The sequence below is a fragment of the Portunus trituberculatus genome, chromosome 42 (assembly GCF_017591435.1).
Source record: "Portunus trituberculatus isolate SZX2019 chromosome 42, ASM1759143v1, whole genome shotgun sequence".
Lineage (NCBI taxonomy): Eukaryota > Metazoa > Arthropoda > Malacostraca > Decapoda > Portunidae > Portunus > Portunus trituberculatus.
In genome coordinates this window covers 5,788,923-5,806,296 of record NC_059296.1, presented here as the reverse complement: position 1 = coordinate 5,806,296, position 17,374 = coordinate 5,788,923, and the positions used below count along the sequence as shown (strand labels likewise).

Genomic DNA, 17,374 nt, shown 5'->3' with positions numbered 1-17,374 from the left:
CGGTGGTGGCATTGGCGTTGTACTATTTATTCAAAATTTTCTTCATTTGGCGGGCGATGTCATTCTCCGTGTGTCCATTGTTGATTAGTACCTGGGTAGATCTCTCTATTTCTTGATGAACTTGACTCCTGGTGGTACAGTGTGTAAGAGCTCATCTTTTGTATGCACCGATGGTGGAGTCTTTGTATCGCTGCGGGCATTCACTTTTACCGTTAAGGCAGTGTCCGGGGTTTGTGGCCTTAACGTAGACTTCTGTGTTGAAGTATGTTGAGAAAGGGCATGGAGCCAGCTACACTTTTCTACAGTGAAGTTAAGGCCGGAGGTTTGCTGCATGATGATCTTGTTAAGTTTAGTTTTAAGGGCTTCTGTGGGGTCCTTGGTGACCTTCATAAATTTGCTTGTGTCATTTAGGATGCCATCCATTTTTCGAAGATACTCTTCAGTGTCCATGAGCACATGTGTAGATGCTTTGTCTGCTCTCCTAATTGTCACTTGAGGGTCCGACTTAAGTTGTTTCGCCACTTCTATGTGCCTCGGCTCGATGATGGTGCTGTTGAAGCTGCCTCTTGTTTTGTTGGCCTCTGTGATGACTTCTTGCTTGAATGGCTCCTCAGTGGTTACCTCCTTTTGCTGCAAGTCTATCCACTTCGCCTATTAATAATTCACACTCAATGTGTTTCTGATACTTTTTGGGCTTTGACATCACGTGGCAGTTAAGCCCTATGTTCAGGATTTCTTCCTGGTCCACCATGAGCGACTTGTTTGTAAGGTTTATATATTCACAACTAGGCCGTGGATGTTTGAGGTGTCCTCCGTTGAGGTTTATGAGCTTCTTCTGGTTAGCTGTTGTAGTTGAGTTTCTGTGCTACAGTATCATAGCATGAAACAGATTGTTTATATTCTCCTTTATGCGCTCATCGATGCCGGTTTTAGACCATTCTCCTTCGAGTTCCTGAAGGAGAGGTTTAAGTTTTTTAAAATTTTATTCCGCAGCTCTTTGATTCTTGTTTTCATCAAGCTTTTTCTCTCGTTGTCGCTGGGCCTCCTGCGGCGACATCTGCTATGTGATTCTGCCTCAACCCATTAGCTACTGAGGAAGGGTCAAGAAACCAGAAATCCGGATATAGCAGACATGGCTACCAATGGCGAAGCCATCACGCCCCTTGAGAAAAAGAATAAGGCACTTTTAAGGTGTAGAGAAAATACCTTAAAGAAAATCATTAACACCAAATTGGCTATCACCTTTAATGATATATATATATATATATATATATATATATATATATATATATATATATATATATATATATATATATATATATATATATATATATATATATATATTAGAGTGACACATGCTAGTAGTTGTTTTGATGGTGTGATATTGCAGTGAGTAAAGATGGAGTTTAGAGAAAGACTGGTGACTACATTAGTGCCATGCTTGTTGTAAAATTGTGTCATGTGGCCAAGAGCCTGAGATTTGAGTGACTGCTTATGGGTGTGAGTGAATGAGTGTGTACATATAGTTTCAGGATGTGTGCTTGTAATATTAATAGGTTTCATAAGGGACAATGCAGTCATATTTTTATTAATGTCATTAAGTTTAGATCATTCCATGCAGCCAAGGATGTAATAATGGGCATAATAGTGTGTTGGTGTGTTCCACTGTTGCATACAGCCATCCATGGTTTGTACAAGTGTACAAGTCAGCGTGCCTTGTGTAAGGGGTGTGGTTGTGTCCTTGACGATATTTCTTCACCCTTGCCCAAAGTGACAGAAGTGATATTTAGATTGAATTGATGAGGTGTTTAGTGATTGATGCACATGATAATTGTTCAATGAATATTGTGATGCTAGCACTAACAGACATATTTGACTCATATGCTGCAGCAGGCACAGTGTAGTGATAGCTCATCATTTCAGCCAGTCTGCCTTTCCAGGCAGGATAGATGTATGTGTCTGATAGGGAACCTCAGGCAAGAATACATTGTTTTGAGGACAGCCTACAGAAAAACAATGATAGTACTACTAGTCTTACTGCAGTCATTCATTCTATGTTCTTCTTTGTAAGATTTTTAGTTTAGAAATTTAAGATTCACTGGTGTCTTTTTTTTATAAAATAGGACAAAATATCCTTACAAATGAGATGGGAAGCAATTATCAAAATATTCTAGTTCATTAGTTTAAGAAATATCAATTTTTTATCTATTTACTTTTGTTCAAATAATGAGAAGTAGAGCCGTGGGTGTAGCATTGATGGTCGCTGCTGTGCACCGTTCTGTCCCTCTCACAGCCACTCTCATGTACTTCCCTAGGGAGCTTGGTGTGGTGGAGTGACCAGGGTGAGCCACTCATGCAAATGTGACTAGCCATGAATTCCTCCCTCCATTGCTTGATTGAAGGGGGAAGGTGAGATTTATAAATTTCAAGGAGGGTTGATTATACACATCATCCCTCAATTTAAGTGTTAGGAGGGATGTATCTCTTCTTACTCCCCCTCTTCCCTTCCATCCCCTCCTGAAGCCACACAACTACAAGTTTACTCTTTGTGTCTTCAACAAATCCGTATGCCAGGCATCAGCTAACACTCTCAAGCTTAGTATTCTTTTCTTTGTGTTTACATTATATGTATTGAGTAATGAGTGTGTATGTGTGTGTGTGTGTGTGTGTATGTGTGTGTGTGTGTGTGTGTGTGTGTTTACAGTGTTCCTTCAACCATTAAGATCCGCTACCTATTTAGAGCGAATCTGTAACAAGCAACTTGCTCTGCTGTACATGTCTTACACAGAAGGCACCCACTACTACATAAACAGTGGAAAGAGTGATGAGGAGAGACAAATTTGCTTTGACTTGTATTTCTTCATAAAGTAATATATAGATACAACTACACTGTGTAAGCATCTTTTATCCATATTTGTCAGAAAATCTGGGTTGTATGTGTACAAAGATGGAACAGTGGACTGTGCATTGAAAGAAATCCTAGTGATGACTTACTCAACTTACTCAGGTTTTGTTGTCCCAGCCTCTGGCTCACCTCTGTTATAACCTGATATTGAGAGAGAGAGAGAGAGAGAGAGAGAGAGAGAGAGAGAGAGAGAGAGAGAGAGAGAGAGAGAGAGAGAGAGAGAGAGAGATGAATCAAAGTATCAAATTGTGTTTTCTTTCTGTTCTGAAGTGGGCACCTTATCCCCTGTTCCTGTCCATTGTAACTGTATGTGTGAGGAAGCCATGCTCACACTGCAGGTGTAGAGCAAATGTTGTGCTGGCCAGGCCATGTCCAAGGGTCATTCTTATTTCTCTTGATTGCAATTTGAATTTTGTGAGATTGTCTACTGTTGCATTAGAGGAAATTAATGCATCATTTGCCTCAAGCTTGTTTTCTGCAGCAGCAGGACTGAAGTCTAGTGTTGTAAGTTGATGTCATTTGAGGAAAGTTACTGAGGAGATAAAACTTTATTAATGCTTATTTTGCACACAGGTGTCAGTGTGATGTGTTGCAATGATTTTCATTATTTAGTTTACCAGTACAGGAGATGCTATACTTCTTGATAAATTGTGAAGCATATGATAAACAGTATATATTAAAATGTTTATAAAGCTGAAAATGGTGACAATGTGCAAGGCAGGGTTTGCTTGGCCCTCAAGCCCAGTGGCCTCAGCTCCTGGTGAGTTTGTGCCGTGGGGCGGCATTGTCGTGCCAGCGTTCACTTTGTTGAGTGTTGGACATAGTTTTCTATTATGTCAAATTGAAATGGATTAAGTTTGTGGAATAAAGTGGTTAATATTCATGGCAGATTAATGACATTATTATTGAAACAATACTCTGAACACCTCTACAAAAATCAGTGACAATGAAATGTTTTCCTGACCTTTACTCTAGCTTCCCTTATGAGGGATGAATGATTGTGTGCTTGAGCAGTCCTGGTCATTTCCAGCCACACACACACACACAAGTTCTGTTTTCTTTAGAGTTGTAGATAATTACATATGATAACCAAGCTTTTAGGAATCCCTAGCCTTTTTAAAAATGACTCATGCCAATATAAAACTATATTTATTAATTTTTGTTGCACGTTCATTGCATGCGGCATGGTAGATGATCTGTTAGAGTGTACTGGGGATGAGGAGGATCCCTTTGCCTTGGACCGGTATGTGGATGTTAGCCGTGACCCAACGTTCGGCCACACACTCCAGCCCAGCCAGGGTCACACTCACTCCCCTGGTCCTGCTTCCCAGCCTGCCACATCCTCCTCCTCCTCCCGCCACACTCCTCAGATGGGTGTCACTGCCCTTAAGATGATTCCAGAGTCCAAGGTCCTCAAGAGCCCAGAGTCTCGCCGCTTTGGTGACTCAGGCAGTCGGTCCTCAAGTGGCAAACAGGAGTCTGGCTCTCAGTCACCCAAAACTCACTTGCTTGACCTGCACTTGGGCCGCAGGCACAAGCGAGTACCCTCAGGGGGACAGGGATCAGGGGAACATGCAAATAAATCCAGTGAGTCTCCCAACATGTCTCCTAGACAGAACCGAGAGGGAGCCCAGTCTCCAAAGGGAATTCGCTTAGACTTACACATTACCCGAAAGCATAAGAGATCTTTGTCTGGCAGCCAGAGTGGCTCTGAGACCCAGCATAATAAAGTGGGAGACTCTCCCAACCTCTCCTCTAGACCATCAAGTGCTAGAGTTGAAGGATCTACTCATTCACCAAAGGCAAATTTTTTGGATATACACCTCAATCATAGACATAAGCGATCCTCCTCGGGCGGGCAAGGGATGGTCGATTTTGTATCGGATAAATTTGGTGACTCTCCAGCAACATCTACAGAGCTGTTGACAAAAGATACTTCTCCGACGTCTGACAAAAGATTCATATCTTTCTTAAAGACACACATCCCTTTTGTTAGCTCACAAACTCAGTCTGCAGGACTCAACTTCCGATCTCAGGCCTCCCCCAGCAGTGCCCCAGAGGAGGAAGCTCCAGATGCTCCTCCTAAGAGTGTCTCTACGAGGCACTCTGGTCATGTGAGGCACTCGTCTGAGTCAGGGCCTGGACAAACCCTGCACCACCAGTCTGCTCCCTCCACACCAAGCAAGATGGCAAACCGTCACTCTGCTGATCTCTCAGGCCCACCCCTCAGGCCACGCAGTGTCGTGGTGGACGGCAACAGGTTCCAGGAGGACCTTTGGGACTTGTAAGAAAGACCTGACTTCCATTTTAGGTCCACCTTTCAAACACTGCTCCATTCATCAGTCTTAGATAGATACCTTAAGAAAAACAAAATTTGCATTTTAGAAAGAAACCATATTGATGGTTTAGCAGACTTAGAAATCCCTTGCATAGGATGGCTAGAGGTGGTGTGGGGGAGGCAGGAGGAGTCACAACAGAAGTGAAGCTTGGCCAAGAGTGTGGAGCCGCAGGTTTGGTGGACTAGTAAGTGGCGTCTATTTCACCAGTCACCCTGTTGTTGTTGTTATTGTTGTTGTAATAATTTCATCGGCACCATGTAAGCATGGCTTGGTCTGTTTGGTATCATAAATATATTGTTTTTGTATTACTACTTTGGACAAGAAAGTTTCTGCTAAGTAATAAACTACTTTGCTAATGTTGTGTCTCAGCTTCTTCAGCATAATTTGAAGTAAAATTGTTATTAAGTTAGAAAGATTGTCATCATTAGTATTTGACAAGGAATCTTGACAATAGTTTGAAAAGCACCTTTCTTTTGCACCATGGACCTGGGAAGGCCCATTGTTATTATTATTATTATTATTATTATTATTATTATTATTATTATTATTATTATTATTATTATTATCATCATTATCATATTATCATTATTATTAGTGTTATTTAGTTATTTTATTTCTGATTTTATTTTCTTATTGCTATTTTTTATTGTTATTACATTGTTATTAGTAATGTGAGTAAGAGCAGCAGCAGCAGCAGCAGCAGTAGTAGTAGTGCCAGTAGAAGTGGTAGTGGTAGTAGTAGTGGTGGTAGTAGTAGAAGTAGTAGTAGAAGTATTGGTAGTAGTCAGTGTTGGTGATAGTATGATAGTAGTAATTGAAGTAACAGTACTACTAGATAATTTTGCTTCATATTTAATGTTCTAAGTTTTTAAATGTAAGTTTTACTTTCAGAATCCTTGCTTTTATATACTTCACGTTATTGGCTTGATTTAAACTTCAGAAATTAATTTGTATTGTTCTTTTTATCATTATTACTTTTTGTTCCATTGCTGTTGATAGTGGTGATGGTGGTGGTGGTGATGGTGATGGTAATGAAATAAATGGGTGGAATATAAAGATGAAGCTTCTTGAGTAATGTTGTGATTTACAGCTGAATATAGTACACAGGTGGGCCAGAACACACTGTCAGACTGTGGCAAGTGTCTGTTTGGAACTCACCTCTCTCATGACTCCTTCCTATTCCACCTCCTCCCCCACATTCTCTCTCTCTCTCTCTCTCTCTCTCTCTCTCTCTCTCTCTCTCTCTCTCTCTCTCTCTCTCTCTCTCTCTCTCTCTCTCTCTCTCTCTCTCTCTCTCTCTCTCTCTCTCTCTCTCTCTCTCTCTCTCTCTCTCTCTCTCTCTCTCTCTCTCTCTCTCTCTCTCTCTCTGTGCTTGAGTACCACACTTGCCCTGTGTCTTCCTCCACACACACTGCTCTTAAAGGAACACTTCATCACAAATCGTTGATGTTTATTGCATTTTCAGTAACTAACATTGAAAGAATGCAGTTTTATTAAGGGTGTAAATATGAATGCAAAATCTACATTTTTTAATCAGAGTAGATGGCAAGTTTGTCTGATTCATTACTAAAAGTATTTGAGAAATCATTACTCATAATTGTGAGCTTGTTTGCATCTCATACAACACTTGTTTTCCTATTTGAAAATTCTAGCTTATCTTGCATTGCAAAATTGAGTGATTTTTTCTGAAATTATTAGAAATAGATTATTTCAATTATTTGTATTGAAGACAAATCGTGGATTGTGAACATGAAATTCAAGAATCATATTTGGAATATATATCTATTGACATGCCTTGTTAAGTCTTGGCATCACCTAGATCTCATTACTCATCACCTTGCTGCAAGTGTAGTCTGCTGTCATTTTGCCTCTGTTATTATTATTATTATTATTATTATTATTATTATAATTTTATTGTTATTATTATTTACTGTTATTTTTATCATTATTATTACTATTACTATTTCTTTTAATGTGAATGGGGAAGTTTTTCATGTTGACCACTTTTGCACCTCCCTGTGACTGTTTGCCTTCACGTCATCTTGCTGTAGCTTACCAGTCACCCCTTGTCCCTCTACAGACGACATTCCCATCCAGAGTACAGAAGACGACAGACCCCTCACCTCCATCCAGGAGGAAGGGGATGCGGGTGAGGACAAGAACAAGCCCATCCGCACCCCTCAGGGCTCCAGCAGGGAAAAGGATGGCAAGGAGAAAGAGGGCAAAGAGAAGGCCAAGTTTGCTGCCCCTTCTATATCCAAGCCCAACCTGGGGAAGCGGAAGGACAAGGAGAAGGCAAGAAATGGCGACCGTCGAGACGGGGAGAAGAAAGGAGAGAAGAAAGAAAAGCACCGTCACGACAGGGAGAAAGAAAGTCGCAATGGGACCAACAGCAATCGCAACAGTGCAGCGATGAACAGCGACTCTGATGGCGGCGGCAGTGATGCCACTGGCTACCAGCAGCAACAGCAACAACAACAACCTCAACAGCAACAGCAACAGCAACAGCAGCAGTCTCAGCAGCAGCAGCAGCCTCAGCAACAGCAGCAGCAGCAGCAACAACAGCAGCAACAACAACAACAACAACAACAACAACAACAACAACAACAACAACAACAACAACAAACACAGTCACAATCACCACAACAGCAACAGCAACAAACACAGCAGTTTGAAATGAAGGTAATTTTGACCAAGTCCCCAAGACATTACGAGAGCAGCAACAGTGGTGGGGAAGACATGCTGCTGCTCGGTGGGGAGGAAGAGGAGAGCCACAGGGAGTTGGAGGACCACATCCCCCACCAGACCAGGAGTCCTCTGGAGGCTAATGGGGCACAAAACCACATTGCCAAGATCATTTGAACAGGTAATTCTGAGCTACAGATATATTTGTTTCCATTCACTCATTCATTTTAACTTTTCATTAAGACTACAAGCAATAGTGAATCTGGAAGTAATCTGTAAGGTGCAGGTTTTTCTGTTTTTCACCCTTAAATTGCTGTTTTCTTCACTCTTTCAAAATGCATTCAGCTATTCAGTGTCACAGTTTCATGAAATTCATACATTCATGTGATCATAGATGGGGCACCTTTGTACTTTACTTTTAATCTTCTGAGTTTTATCTATCAAATTTCTCTTGCACTGTACATAGTTTTGTTCCATAATCTGGTATTCATAAGACTTTTTTCCAGGAATTGAAAGGGTTTGACTGTATGGTCAAAGCTAACAAAAAAAATTGCTATTCCCAGAAGTTGTTTGCTAATTAGAAGAGTACAAGTCAGGTTTCAGTGCTCATCTACAAATTCTCAGACATTATATTAAGAGTATTAGTGGATAATAGTAGCAGTGTTGTGGTGGTGCACAGGCACACTAGTCATTACATAGCCTTGGTCCCCTCAAGCTCTGAGCTGGTGGGTACTTATTCCTCTGTTCCCCCCTAGGGGACTGCCATACTGTTCAGTAGAAAGTGTAGGGCAGGGTAAGGTTTGTAGATTGCATCTGACCTGTAACTCTGTCCTGTGATCTGTTACAACATTAGGAACATTTGGTGGGATTGTAGTGAGTGTCAAGGATGATTATTGCCTTTTCTATGATCTCTGCAACCTGACTTTGGTTATTTAGTTATGTTTAGTTTGTTAAATTTGCATAGTGATGAATTGATTTATGTGTTACTATTATTTTTATTTTGCTGTCTATCAGTAACATTTCTTACTGATAGAACTTTAAGTGAGGTATAGCTTTGCATTTAACAAGGGTACAGTTACTAGTGATAAAAGAGTAGGTGTGATATTATTTCCAGAGAGTACTGATTAAGGTCACTCTCCTATAACTTGTTACACATAACAGATAGGTAGTGAGTTACCTGACCGTTTACTGTTTACTGTTCGCTGGTACTGGAATCCATCTGCAGCATTGTGTTATTGCTGTTGCCCTCTAAAAGCTCTTTTCTGTGTGGCCTTGTGTACTTGTGGTATACCTACAGTCCTGGCAACTGGTGGCCACTCTGAGAGTCATTACCTACACTCCAGCCATTCTTCCACACCTCACCTCAAGCAATATATTGTCTATGAAATGAATGTGGCCAGCTTTTACAGTATTATGTGATGAAAAAATGAGGCAGCAGATTTTAACCTTATAGTAGACAAAAAAAACTATGGAGGATTCCCTCAATTCCTTTGGTGAATGCAACATACACTGTGATGCATAATTTATGACTCTGACATGTGATAGTTAAACCATTATATAATTGATAGATGATTTGTCATTTGTGTAGTGTTGAACTTCTTACTGAAATTAAATCTGTTTGTCAGGCAGATTAGCAGTAACTGATATAGCAGTGTCATTTACAATGTCAAAAGTTATATCCAGGCCAGAGAGAGAAGGTTTGTGGCTCAAACTGTGAAGAGATGAAGCACCGCTCCACGATTCATATTGACGTAGCTCGGCTCAGGGTGTGGCCAGTGTCTTGAAGTGGATCATTGAAAGAGATGGCCAGCTGAGACTATCAGGTGGAGATGTGATGTGTGGTACTGGTTGACATGGAGAAATGAGGGTGAAGCACCTTGGTACTCAGAGAAGAGGTGAACCACTGTTGATGTGTAACTTACCACGTTCAGCAGAGACAGTTTAGACTCCTGCACTACATCTCAAATGTAACACCAATGAACACCATGTTTGTGAATTGTATTAAGCAAGTTTAATGCAAGAAGAAATGGAATGGTGTAGATTGTTTCTCCATTTCATTAATGACTCTCTCAACTCACATAAAATGTGGGAGTCACACATCTCTTCATATGTCAGTGTTTCTGATAAAAGTTTTTTTTGTATATTCTCATATCCAACTTGTGAAATATGTACATGTCCTTATATTTCATATGATCATTAATCTAAGGTTAAAGACTGCTGCCAGAGTTTTGTATGAAATGTATTTATTGATTTGTGCAGGAATGTATCCATAAAAAGTGTGTGTGTGTGTGTGTGTGTGTGTGTGTGTGTGTGTGTGTGTGTGTGTGTGTGTGCGTGCGTGCGTGCTTGTGTGCGTGTGTGCGTCTACACAAAATCTATGTTGTTGACATTGTCCGTGTTATGTTACCCTGGAGTGATGTGAGAAACACTTCATAGCATTGGCTGTTTGAAGTGTACCGTGTGTGTGTGATATGACCCAGAAATTTGTCATGACTTCCATCTGAGACTAGTGAAGAAGGGAGCTTTTCTTCTCTTGTCTGCTGTTTTCTTTCCTTCCTTCCTCAGTCCTGTGCTTGCTGGAAACTCTATCCTGATCAGTTCTCACTGTCATTGTTGCATCACTTGGCAAAGTCACATAGTTACATGATTACTGTGGTATTCTGCATATAATATAAAGTGAATTGTGTATAGCGGTAAAGATTACAGGAAAATTCGCGTGATTCTAAAAGTAATTCTTAAAATGACACTAGAAAGAGCATGGTGACCTGACTTCACACTGGTGAAAGATGGCACAAGCAGGCTTGACTTTTCACAGAGAGGAAGGCAAGAAAACCCAAGGCACACATGCTCATTTTCCCATATCACTCATCTTGTTATATAGTGTAAGAGATCCTACTCTGTTTTGTATTGTCCTGTATCTCGTGTCAGTGTGCATTATTTGTTGTACATTAACATGCAAGTGATCCCTATTGTAAAGGGGATTGCATACACTATGAATGCAACAAAAGAATATATTGTAAATCTAATAACAGTTCTTCCACAAGCTGAATGTTGTTACTGGGGTCTTCTTTCTTTTCACTTTGTTTTTGCAAGTTTTATAATAGCATAGAACTTTTCCTCCCATTTCAGTACTTTCAGTCTTCCTTGTTTTTTTTTTCTTTTTAACCCCAAGAACATTCTGTATAAATCTAGCACTTCAATCATGATTTCATTATTGTTCGTGTTGTGTACATTTGATCCATTGTTAAGTTTGCATGAGCTGGTACCATCTCTAAGCATTTTCTCCATAGTGCCTCTTAACTGCCTACACAGAAAATCCTTGTTTTTCACAATGGGTACATTTTGAACATAGTTGAAAATGTATTCAGCAGATGTGGTTGTCAAAAAAAAAGGGAAAAATGTGTGCACTTTTTAATGAAAGCACTACAATTTTTTTTGTAGAATATATATAAATATGTATCATTATAGATTACATAATGGAAAATAAGGATTCCTTGTGTTGCATTACTGAGTATCCTGCCTTGGTGTGGGAGGACAGTGATGAGAGTAAGCAGCAGCACACAAAACTACCACTGTGTTGACACTCATACCTTTCTCATCATTTTCTGTTAGATTGTGCATGATCAATGTACAACTAGCCTCCCAGTAGTTCATCAGGATTAGATCCCTGTTTATTTGAAAATACTGAAACAACAAGGAAGTAACACAGATATAGGCAAGAATTATCTTGTTTGAAAATTGTAGAGAGAAGTTACCTATCTCTGTCCTCTTGGTGTAGCAGGACAAGGCTTGCTTCGGCTGAGAGGAACAACTGTTGCCATGAGCAGCTGCTCTCACCAGACATGACTGTGTTGGATCTCTGTTCTCTTTGTGTTAGAAAGTTTGTTTAGTTCATATAATATTTCAGACTTGCATATCGATGACCATTTTCATTATGAACACTTGTGTTTTCCATTGGTTGCTGTGAGTAGTGATGGGGAGCCATGGCTGCTGGGTGTTCACCACGTGGGGTAAAGTACCTACTGTAGTATATATTACAAGTAACCATATTTTTACTAGATGTTTAGTGGGTGTTGTAAAGTATATGCATATCTAAAATTGTACGTAACATTAATAATCATTCACTTAGCTTTGTACATATTAAAGTTGGAAGTATAATTGCTTACTTGGTGAAAGATCACTTGTTATAAAAGAATGAATGACAGTTACTGTTTTGTGGCTTGAATGAGTGACGTTTGAGTGGCTGCATGGCCCATGTCTGAGTCTGGCCAACTTATGAGTACTGTGTCTGATGAGGTTTACTTCTTTTATTTTATATTTCACTGTTTTTGTTTCCTCTGGCCTTCCTTTTTATTTGCTTCCTAGTCAAGTATGGGATTTAGGGCTCCAGGTAAGAAGAGGAGCATAGGTATAGGTGTATATCATTATGTTACTGTGTAAGTCTTAAATTTGAGGATGACAGGTTGTGCTCCTTCCCTGTGAATGCCAGGGTTGTTGCTGACAAATCTTGCAGAGATTACTTTATCGGCTCTCTCATGAAATCATTTACTTTGGTTTCCTCTTCCTCATCCTTCTGTAACCTGATTCCTTAATCCACTTTCATCTGTAGTGGTGGAGCAGTCAAGAACAACTGTACTCCATTTGTATAGTTGTGATGGTTGTCACTGTGGCTAGATCAGTAATGAGTTGTGCATCTTAAGTGTTGCTTCAAGGTTTGAGTCTCCTGCCATTCTTTAGCTTCCCCTTTGGATCAGTCCCTCCTTGATTTTTGCTTCAATCAGGGTTGAGTCAATAGAGAGCTTTAAAAGAAGGTTAGATAAGTTCATGGATGGGGAAGATAGATGGAATTAGGTAGCTTAAGCACACAGGGACTGCCTCATATAGGCCTGACAGCCTCTTGCTGCTTCCCTCTTTTCTTACGTTCTTATGTCTGTGTTTACTGTCAATCTCTATAGAGACTGAAGGGAAAACTTGAATAATCTCTTCAAATAGACACATACCTTCTTTGTTGCATTCAGTGCACATTCTCTCTCTCTCTCTCTCTCTCTCTCTCTCTCTCTCTCTCTCTCTCTCTCTCTCTCTCTCTCTCTCTCTCTCTCTCTCTCTCTCTCTCTCTCTCTCTCTCTCTCTCTCTCTCTCTCTTTTGCATTGCTGTTCATCGCTTAGTTTTGTGTTTTAGTGAAGTCGTCTTGGTTTGAGTCACCCACCAGCAGCTTTGCTTAGTTCAGCACAGTAGGGAATGGTTTGTTTTGTTCAGTCATGTAAAGTTATAAAAAGCATATTGAAATCAACTGAATATTACATTTTATGTTGAACTGTCATTGATAAAGTTATGCTTTTATCTTGCTTTAGGCAAAATAAGGCATCATATGTTGTTTGTTATACACACATGTGAATGATGTATCAATGAGTTCACTGAATTAAGCACCAGTCTTGTTAAATGTTCAATGAGGTACAAAGTTGTCACTCTTCAATGGCTGGTCTTAATATTTCCATCTCATCACAAGAGACGTGTTGTGAGCCACCGAGGTACTGCTGTACTGATGTAGCGGTGTTGTAATCAAACAACCTGGCAGGAAGGGAAAGAGTCTATCTTTTTTTTTAGTCATGAGTTATGCATATAGTATTTGTATTTGATCATTTATTTTATTTGTACATATTTATTCATTTAAATATTTTGTATGGGTTGGACAGTAAGGGGCAGGAGAAGGAACTGGTTGTGGCCTTGAAGACATGGGTTAGTATTATCTATTTTTGTTAACATTTCTCTTACATAAATCATTCCAGTGTACAGAAGACAGCTGTCATACTCATGGCAATACATACAATCCATGTAAAATGTACATTTGTCTTGCTGTTGATAATAGCATTGAACCAAACCTCATAAAATACTTACTAATGCAATGAGCCACTCAGTGTACTCTTATTTTTAATGCATTTTCTGGGAACAGAGTGCAAATGGTTAAACTCACCCATTTTGTAGGTGTAGGGTGGTGTGTTGTTTGAGAGCAGGGTGCTGGCTGAGGGTTTCAGTGTGTACAGAGGGTGTGTACCCCCTGCCAGTTCTTGAATCAATATATATCTGCCATGTAAGAGGCCTTAACCCAATCATGTAGTTGTGTGAATGTGAAACTAATGAGGTCAACCTTCCCACAAAATATTATGTAACAAATATTGTTGTGTTTTAATCTTTGGTTTTATTTGGCTTTCTATAGGGGTGACCTTCAAAAGGTCTTCTCAGGAGAGTTTAAGTAGCTGGATGACCTTTTCCTGGTGACCTCAATGACTCTTCACTAGGTTGGAGTAGCTGAATAACCATTTCCTGGTGACCTACGGGGTTCCTTGTTAGGTTGCTGTAGCTGGATGACCTTGTTCTGGTGGCCTCCTTAAGGGTTCCTTGGAGTAGTTGTTGAATAACCTGTTGGTTTGCTGTGTAGTGTGTTGACAAATAGATCAGTACAGTATATCCGTCATCTGCTAGAAAAAAACACTTTACTTTTGTATGATTTATATGATGAACATTGTCAGATGGCATTCCTACCTTGGTTCCTCGTTGTAAATAATGTTAACTTCATTATCTCATATGTCTGAAAAGTATATTTGCCAGAATTTACAAAAATGCAAACACATTATGAAATAGGGATTTTGTTGATATTAAGGCAGGAGAGTCACATGTCTTAGTTACTGACCTACTCTGGTGACTGATTGCCACAACAAATTGTTCAGTGCTTGTTTTGGAGATATTTGCAATTGTTACTTTTGAAAAAAAAAAAAAAAAAATAACACTTATAAGAAAACCAATCACCTGCTTGCTGAAAGTTGTCACCTGGTCCTAAATTTACATTGTGTTAGATCTGTAGTTGTTTGTGGAGACTAGAGATGTAGCAGAGTGTGCCCCATCATTATTATGTACCTCAAGATTCCAGATAAGCACAAGCCAAAGTCAGGGAACTCATATAGTTTTCATAATTATTAAGTACACAAATGCCATCATAAAGACCAAGATATAAAGAGGAAAAGTGGGGATGTCATTTCTATCTGCCCATAGTTGCTAATAATAAACTGAGAAATTAATTAAGGAATTGGCCTTTAGATATTGTAAGAGTGAAGATTTTCTATAGACCATAAAGATCAACTATTTTCCATGCCTTTTTATGGAAATTTAAACGTAAAAAAAAACAATCTAAATAACTAGATGAATAAAATCAAAGGGAATAGAATAATGAAAGATTTTTTGACAGACATCCTGAATGTATCTATTGTGCAGATTCACACCCACATGCTTAAGATTATTATTGTGTGGGTCGAAGTCCTTAAGTGGTCTACTTTGAGAATGAATAATGAAAGAGAGCTGACTTGGAATGTGATCATTTGCAATATTCTTATGTGACTACATTGAAAGATTGTGTTGTGGAAAAGTAATTAAGGTAACAAATACTTGGCTGCAAAGGAAAAATGGATGTTCAAAGTTCTTAATTACCAAATTAGTGTTAGGAGAAGATTTTGCACAAAAAGGAAAATTTGATGTGTGAACTAGTTTATCATGTGGGATATTGTATCCAGATCCAGCTGCTGCAGAAAGGTACACATGCAAGAGTCACAGCTAGTTTTGACATTTATTGTGTGAGAGTGTGAGATGGATATGTGATGTCACTATTGCCTTCAAATGTATATATTGTATGTTAGGGTAGCAGTGAAAAGAATGTTCTCTGTCGAAATTACAAATTAAAGAAAAAGAAGTAATTTAGTTTTATCAAGGTATTTTACTTCAAAGTAGAATGAACTAAACATTTTTGCATTAGAACAAAAGAATGATTAAAAGCATGTAAGAAAGTTAAATTATCTTCAAGAAATCAGGGATGCAAAACAGTTTGCGAAGTCATACTTACACTTTGGAGTCGGGTCTAAACCTAATTGGTGAAAAGACAGAAGAGATAAAAGAGTTTAATTATCTTGCACAGGTTTCTGCATGTCTCAGTAGAGGAGTCTGAAGGTTAAGTCTTAGAAACACTGTGTGATGAATTAAGCCAGAACTGTTAAATAGTTTGGGTTAGAGTTAATTTAGAAAAAAAGAAAAGAACAATTGCAGATGGCACTGATGATGACCAGGATACATCACTGAATGAAGTAATAGGACAAAAATGGCAGTGAAGAAAAAACTATATAAAATGGAACTTGAGCAATACAGTTTTCCAGGGAATTTGTAGAAAAAAAATCAACATTACAAACAGCAAATATAAGAAGTATAATTGAGCTTTAGCAGCTACAGTAAGTCAAGGTACATAATATAGACAGAGTTTCACAAAACTTGGTATGTGTTGAGCATAGTGGATGTATGGAATTTGTTCAAGATTGCAATTATGAAACAGAATAAAGTCTGGAAATAGTGAAGAGTGACAAATGTAGATGATGAAGGCATTCATGTGAGAATATGTGAAAAGAGTGAAAGTGTCCTCAAATGCAGCCTCCACCACTTACCATTCCTAAGCTATAATGAACAGAAGTACTACATGTAACTGTACCAGAGACAGTGGTGAATGCTTATTTAATGCCATTCAGAGCAGACCTTTACAGACGGGTGCTACTCTTGACACCGCTGGCACTGGCATGTAGTAATGTAATGCCACATGTGCTTCTCAGTGCCTGGTAGCAGACTCTTCATGAGAAACACGGTGTAACTTTCTCTTATGTATCTCCAGATAGTTTGAAATTGAAAACATTGTTGATTTTCTGGCAGATGCTTGTGTCACTATAGGTTGTAGAGTTACCATGACTAGTAAACTCCTTGGTGTGGAAACCATGATGCAGGTAAACTCTTGTTATATCACATAGGAAAGGAATAGTTAAGTATGCATAAGTTATACATATACACTAATTTTACATTTTTATTTAAGGTTGGTTCCCTGTCAGGTCATGCTGTGGTATGTAGTATAGAGGTTATATATATATATATATATATATATATATATATATATATATATATATATATATATATATATATATATATATATATATATATATATATATATATATATATATATATATATATATATATATATATATATATATATATATATATATATATATATATATGTATGTATGTATGTATGTAAGTATATTAAACGTTAACCGCTTGTCTGATGTTATATTCATTGTGTATATATTGTAATTTGAATTGTGCCAATGTTGGATGTAAATATATATAAATCAACGTTATGGTTGTTTGCTGCACTCAGTAGAGGGGGCTTGGCGTGGTGGCATGAGAACATAGGAAAATAAGGAATCTGCTGCTACCGGTACCTATTGGCAGGCCTGTACATGGCAGTTCATGTTGGACTTTACTTTTTCCTATGTCTGACGATTTTTTTTTAAATGCATTTCCAACAAAGATGAGGACTTTCCTGCCTTAATAACCCTGAAATGTAATGACAACCTAGATATAACT

The 17,374-nt window shown here is 38.7% G+C and overlaps 1 protein-coding gene across 9 annotated transcripts in view; it reads left to right on the top strand.

Annotated features, from left to right (window-relative positions):
* Positions 1-17,145, top strand: part of LOC123517762 (hyccin-like) — a 40,009-nt gene extending 22,864 nt beyond the window's left edge. For 5 of the 9 annotated variants that reach the window (XR_006678576.1, XR_006678574.1, XR_006678575.1 and 2 more), the window contains 2 exons: positions 4,097-5,428; positions 7,325-7,461. Coding sequence is in view for 4 of the 9 variants with exons in the window: in XM_045278185.1 (XP_045134120.1) it covers positions 7,325-8,106 (782 nt within the window). In the remaining 5 variants the exon portion in view is untranslated. Of the gene's footprint in view, positions 1-4,096; positions 5,429-7,324 lie in introns of all 9 variants that reach the window. The other 4 variants (XM_045278185.1, XM_045278184.1, XM_045278183.1 and 1 more) reach the window with 1 other exon arrangement.
* Positions 17,146-17,374: the final 229 nt, after the last annotated feature.